This window comes from Lolium perenne, chromosome 2 (genome assembly GCF_019359855.2).
Source record: "Lolium perenne isolate Kyuss_39 chromosome 2, Kyuss_2.0, whole genome shotgun sequence".
NCBI lineage: Eukaryota > Viridiplantae > Streptophyta > Magnoliopsida > Poales > Poaceae > Lolium > Lolium perenne.
The window spans coordinates 115,010,992-115,017,870 of NC_067245.2; the positions used below are offsets into that span (position 1 = coordinate 115,010,992).

The 6,879-nt window shown below is 43.0% G+C and overlaps 1 protein-coding gene across 1 annotated transcript; it reads left to right on the forward strand.

Annotated features, from left to right (window-relative positions):
* Window positions 1-5,997: 5,997 nt before the first annotated feature.
* LOC127328828 (peroxidase 2-like) lies at window positions 5,998-6,879 on the forward strand (the record flags this gene model as incomplete). Its single annotated transcript, XM_051355400.1, has 1 exon — window positions 5,998-6,879. A coding segment is annotated over one exon (765 nt), but the record flags the coding sequence as incomplete, so codon positions are not given.

The following is a 6,879-nucleotide window of genomic DNA, read 5'->3' on the forward strand; positions in this document are numbered from 1 at the left end:
ATGCGAAACATGTAACATAATGCACCTAAATTGCTGGTGATGTGAAGAATATTCAAACAAAAGCACATGTTCAATTAAACATATTTCAACGGCAGCGGTATCCACAAGAGTAACAAGAGTGTGAAGTTTGGGTTACTCAAACAACATGTCATGCTTTTCATCTTCTAGAATACACAATAGTTTTAAAATAACCTCCTCGCCAGATTGCGCAAAGGCTATAGAATACACAATAATTCTTGCCCATAGCCAACTGAAATATAGATGTACTTCCTCCATTCTATAACTTTTTTGTCGTGGGTTTGGATATATCTATTCACGAAATATTTGGATATATCTATTCACAAAATATGTCCAGAAACATCTAACTTGTGACAAGAATTATGGAACGGAGGTAGCACTAACTACAGGGTGATATGGTTGTATTTCCTCCTGAAAAGCACTTACATCTCTATGGCTGAATGTCACCTATGAAATACGGATTAATTATTTATCAGCCTTCCTTTAAATCCACCAATCCAGGAAATAACAAATACACGAAAAAACACTCAGTTCAACATATAGTCATTTTTCTTTAGGAAAACAGAATGTCAAATGTCTAGTCGGGAATTAAAATTGTGAATCGAAGGACTATCCAATCTACATAAATCATGGCTAAGTTTTCTACATTTCCCAACATTAAAACAACATTGTCTGGCCATTCGCATAGACATGTTGTCAAACAAATTGCAAAAACATACACTCAAGTAATTGTAAACCTAAAATAGTAGCTACATATACTAAATTATCTAGTTGTGATATAGCTAAGTAAAGAGCAAGCAAACATGAGGTAACTGTCACGAGCTTTTCAAGGAAATTCCTGTCAATAGAATATTAACAAGGATTGCTGCTTCTATCTATTGTTGGTTTTGGTGGCGAGGTCCATACCATTTTTTAGGGAACGCCGATACAAAATTGCTCGACAGAAAAGAAAAAAGAACTCAGAATGATAACTACGGTCTAGCCAAAAAATGGTCCCGCTGCCCGTAAACCAACAGAGATGCAATACTTAGTTTATTCTGGTCAGATATATCTAGAATTGTGCGTTGTGACCTTTTGATTATATTGATTTTGTGAGGCATCTGAATGACGGAAATGGCATTCACATCAAACTTTTTTATATTTTAATTTTCAATATCACCACCAACATTAAGAGAATTTGCTCAGCATCTTGCAACGAGAATAGGCAGCAATTAAAAAAAGCATGAGATACCAAGTTCATCATGTTTCAGTCCTAAGGATTCCATTCACATCTTGAGATGGACATGAACTTTCCGAGCTAATAAAGCAGTGTGCCGGGAAACAACTCGCCCTCAGTATGTTCACCAAGCAAGATATGAAAAGGAAGATACATCTAAGGTTGCACAAGGACATACAAGCTAGTAAGTGCAGCATGTGCAGTAAAGGAGCATTAGTTCATATAGGCCCCAACAGGATTCAGTGGTTTACTTGTCTTCCCGCTGATTGGGGTGGCTGGGCTGCACCCTGAAAGTGAATGGCATTTGGGCAAAAAAAATTATACCCTGATGGTACCTGAAATTAATCTCCCTCATGTACTGCTCAGCTCAAGTTCCTGCTGGTGCTGCAAACATTACGAAACTTCAGTAAATTTATCGCTTTTGAATATATATTTTCAGCAACCAGAAAGGGTAGTTATCATTCACTAAAATTGAACCTATGCAGTGAGTAGTGACATCAGAGTTTCAGTTATTCAATTTCACCGGGTTATAAATATGTTATTGTAATACTAAAATATATTGTTTTCGTGAAGAAAAATAATACTGAAGGTATTGTACTGATTACTGATTAGGTTCAGTTTACTAAAAATCTAATGTTTAGTAAAATAGCATGTGATTTACATGAGATAAAGATCAGATGGTCAAGTAAAAAAATCATGCAATGCCTTTTGAACAGCACTACTATTATGTATTTGTGTTTCATTGACATCCCAAATTCAGTAAGAGCAACTTTTCCAATGGACGCAGAGAAGATATTGTATGGCAAATAACATGCAAGAACCAACCAGAAAAGTTGACAAACAGACAGCGAGCAGATATATCAACTGGATGGATAGAAATTATCAGAGCTTCAAACGGGCTATCTATATTGCCCTGCCAATCTCTTAAAAAATGATTCTTCTCTTGGGATTACTAACTATTCCCGTTTGTTCAGAGAATACAATCATGGTAGTCAGAATAACGAAGAATGTCGCAATGACTTATGTGGTTTTTGAGTAGATGAATGAGATCCAGTTCATCCAAGGAACGAACTTGATGTTTAATGTTACCATGTAAAGAGTACCAAAAAGAGCTTGATGTTTAATGTTACCATGTAAAGTGTACTGAAAAGAGCTCACGATAATAAGATCACTAAAGGGACCTCATGATAATACGAAGTTAGCTACAACAAAAGTTCATTAGGTAGTGATTGTATGGCCCTTTCTTCATGCTACATAGATGGACCAGTAGCTAAAGCCAAGCAATATTTAGTCCCTACAGTAGAATATGATTCTGTAATGATGAACTGAACTGAATGGAGCAAACTGTTATAGCCTTTGAACGGCTGCGATCTCAGACCAAAGTAATCAGTGCAAAACAAAGAGCCCTTTGGATTGTCAGAATCCCACAAAATAAGATTATAGAGATAGTACACATTTTTATTTACTGTAGTTGTAAGATAAGGCTAACCATGGTACTTACCTATAAACACAGAGCAATACATGGTAACTACACACCTCAGAAGAAATTCATCACTTGGAATCGGATATGAACTGTCAAAAGTTATTGGTAAAACTCATATGCCAAGTGCATCAGCTACGAACTGCCATATAAGGGCACCTTCTTTGTAAAATCAGATATAATTGTTAGATGGAAGTTGCCCAGGTTCCTGTGGAGAAGATAGAGCATTTAGACGTTGCAAAGGTTCTGAAGCTGATCATTTACTCCATGGCCAGGGCCCAGGGATATCCTGCTGCAATTTCTTGATGAACCTACACATATGGAGAAGAAAGTGAACCGGTGAGTGCCCGGAAACATGGAAATACAACAGCTCCACACAATAATTGTGCTTTGTCCAGAACGGTCAAGACTGACTACTCACCTGTTAACTGTGTAATAGCTAGGAAAGGAACTTCTTACTTCATGACATACCGAAAATTGGATGGAACTGGACATCGCCTAGACATCGCCTAGTATATGCAGCAAGAATTTCTTCATATGATGGTCCAAGCATTTAAAGTAACAAATTTCTATCTCTGTTGTGCATGTCATCATCTGCATAAATTTAGCATATGTTAATCGATGGACGCAAAGAAGTCAAATTGCTAAAAGATGATAATTCAATAAGAAAAACTTCTAATCATGTGCCATGTAAGGGACCATGTAAATGAAAAATATAGGCAAGATGGCATAAATCAGCAAACATTATCTTCTTATTCCATCAACAGAACCTGAAAATATTTAAACCAACAAATTTCTATATCGATTCTCTACAAAGATCATCTTCAAAAACTTTACACCAGTAAATTGCATCTGCATCCACCTAATGATGTACTGCATATAAACATGCTAACTTGCAACTTTATAGTAGAAACAGCACTGTACCTTAACATCCAACCATATCTCAATGGCAGGTAGAAAGTAGTGACCATAGCAGTTAATTTACCGCATCAAACTATTGCTCACATTTCAAGGCATGTATCAGTAGTCGTTGACGGGTATCCCCATTGGAGAGATCACCTTAACACCAGCCTTCCATAAAGCTTGAAATACATGATCAACATCAGGATCATAGAGCTTCCAAGCCTAACAGCCATAAACATAAGTTCTTATCAGGTCTATCATGAAATAAAATTTTGTTAAACCTCGCCTTGTCTGTCATACAATATTGATAGAGTTCCTCAAAGTACTCTAAGTCTAAATCGAATTTCACTTTTCATAGTTCATATTAAAATAGAGCCATGTTTTTACATACTTAATAAGGGATGCATCTACCAGTAAAGTACAACCGGAGCATCGTGACTTTCTTGTAAAAGGTGTTCATCTCCATATACGCGAAAATGGCGTATATGTAATATTGTAACTACCTATTTTCTTTAATCCATAAAGCAGTAAGAGACTCATGCAGTGAAGTTCCCAAATAGAGATGCATCTACCATTTGTAATTGCTGTTTGTAGAAGACTCATGCAGTGATGTCGGTTTAAAAACCATGTATGCCAAAATGGGTGCATATTTTCAAATTGTTGTGATGTCAGTATGAATGAAACAAGGCGGGCAATTATTATGCACCCGTACACAGCAGGAAATCTTCTTCACCTTGTGCTCACTCCAGTTCTATCCATCATCTTATCAGTATACAACTCGACACCTGTTCTCTTCTCCACTGTAACTGATCGAAGTTTTTGTGTCCTGCAAAAATACAATGCGGCCATGAAAGGAAGTAGGTAAAAAAATCAGCATCAGTGAGTAGTGAAAACACCTATATGCGTGCACATTGCTGGTGCGTGTAAATCAGTGTGCTTCAATTGGGACTCCAGATGTGTGAGATAGACCAGAGGGAGATCACCTCGGCTGGGCCTAGACTGATAAAGTATACTTCTTCTCTAAAACAAATGATCCACGACCCATGGCATGGGCCTTCTCTCTTCCCCAATGGACGCAACCGCAGCTTCAGAATCATTCATGGCGCTCCGGTGAATCAACGATGATGCGCTATGCAAATGAAATATGGGACCCCAAAAAACTGGAGCCCTCGGGCAGCCTCCCCTCCCGCGCCCCATCCAGGGCTGGACCGGGCGGTGACGGTAGTGGCGGCGCATCGTGCCAGAGAAGTCCACGCGTTGAGCGCGACAGCCTCGTGTCGAGGAACAACGAGGGCTATGTGTAGGACATGCTGTGGGCGGAGGCGTCCAGGCGCAGAGGTGAGGGATGGCGCCCCGGCGTATGCCCCAGCGAGGTGGGGGCGGCAACATCCAGTCCAGCGTGGTAGGGGGCGGCGGCGTCCATGCCTTTGATGTGCGGGACGGCGGCGGCGCACGAGATGTGGAGCATCTGGTATCGTCAGAAGGAGTTGGTGAATTCAGGAAGATGAATTGTGGGTGCGGCGTGGAGTCATGGGCAGGTTTTAACTGAGAAACGTGGTATGCGGTTCCTAAAAAAAATCGCTGATTTGATCTGGCACGAAGAGGGTTACTGGATGTGGGTGATTTTTTTCTTACGGAAGCGGAGGAGTACATACCAACCATCTCACCACCTCTAGCCATTTAATATAGTAGAGATTAGACAACGCGGTCAACCACGGATGTCACCCGACATCCACATTACCTCAGGCCGGGAATGAGCACACACGCAATGTCAACTAGTAGTTCGAGTTGTGAGATTATGCTCGCCATGTTCGCGCGCTTGACTTCTGTGTTCAAGACATTTCAACCAAACACTATCCCACATGGGATCGAGCACATTATGGAGGGTAGTCGTTGTCGTTCCAGCTTCGAGCACATTGCTCACATCTATGTTCTGTACCTATAAATAGACCATGGAAACAGCAGGTTTTCCACAACCCATCTTCCTCCCCGGTTCTCGAGGCAAAGTACCATAGGTGGAGATGGCGAGTGGTAAGCTTGTCGCCTTGGCCCTGATGGCGTTGCTCGGCTGTGTGGCAGGGTACGGTAGCACGCCAAGCTACCCTCCTCCACCAAGCTCAACACCTCCTCCCGCTGGAGGGTATCCCAACCCAAGCACGCCGAGCTACCCTCCTCCACCAAGCTCAGCACCGCCTAGCTCGACACCTCCTCCTGCAGCAGGGTATCCCAACCCAGGCACGGCTAGCAGCCCTCCACCGAGTCCAGCAGGGTGACGGGACGTGACAAGATTTTCCTAATTTGTTGAATAAGAAATGGTCGGGTGTATCACTCGATATGGTAACAATGCATGTGGTGACGGGACGTGACAAGATTTTCCTAATTTGTGCAGGGTTGTGATGCCTCGGTCCTCCTTGACCCAACCTCGGCCAACGCACAGCCAGAGAAGCTTGGAATCCCCAATTTCCCCAGCCTCCGCGGCTTCGAGGTCATAGACGCGGCCAAGGCCGCACTCGAGAAGGCATGTCCCGGCATCGTCTCATGCGCCGATATCGTTGCTTTGGCTGGTCGCGATGCCAGCGTCATCTTGAGCAACGGGAAGGTGAACTTCAACATGCCGTCTGGCCGCTACGACGGGCGCGTGTCCATTGCCAATGAGACCCTCTTCAACCTGCCCCCGCCTTTCGCCACCCTCCAGCTACTCAAGGATATGTTCGCCTCCAAGGGTCTTTCCACAGACGAGATGGTCACCCTCTCCGGGGCGCATACCGTTGGGATCTCCCACTGCTCGTCCTTCTCAGACCGCCTCCCTGCCAACGCCTCGGACCCCTCGTCCATGGACGATAAGTTAGCCAAATCGGTGCAGCGGCAATGCAACAAGACCGGTGACCCCACGGTAGTGCAAGACGTCGTCTCCCCTAGCTTCCTCGACAAGCAGTACTACCAAAACGTGCTCAAGCGTAAAGTGCTCTTCAACTCGGACGCCGCACTCCAGTCGCCCGAGACAATAAACGAGGTGAGGCTCAATGCCAGGATCTCTGGGCGATGGGAGAAGAAGTTCAAGGCAGCTATGGTGAAGATGGGTAGCATCGAGCTGAAGAGCAGTGCCACTGGGGAGATCAGAAAGCAGTGCCGGTTCGTCAACTAGATGTTGTCACAAGAATGGAAGCGCATCTCACCTTGACGCGAATAAGCTAGCTCTTCGTGTTTGCTGTTTTCGATTGAGTTGTCATTGCTGTTTATTTTTCACTAAGATTTTTGTTCA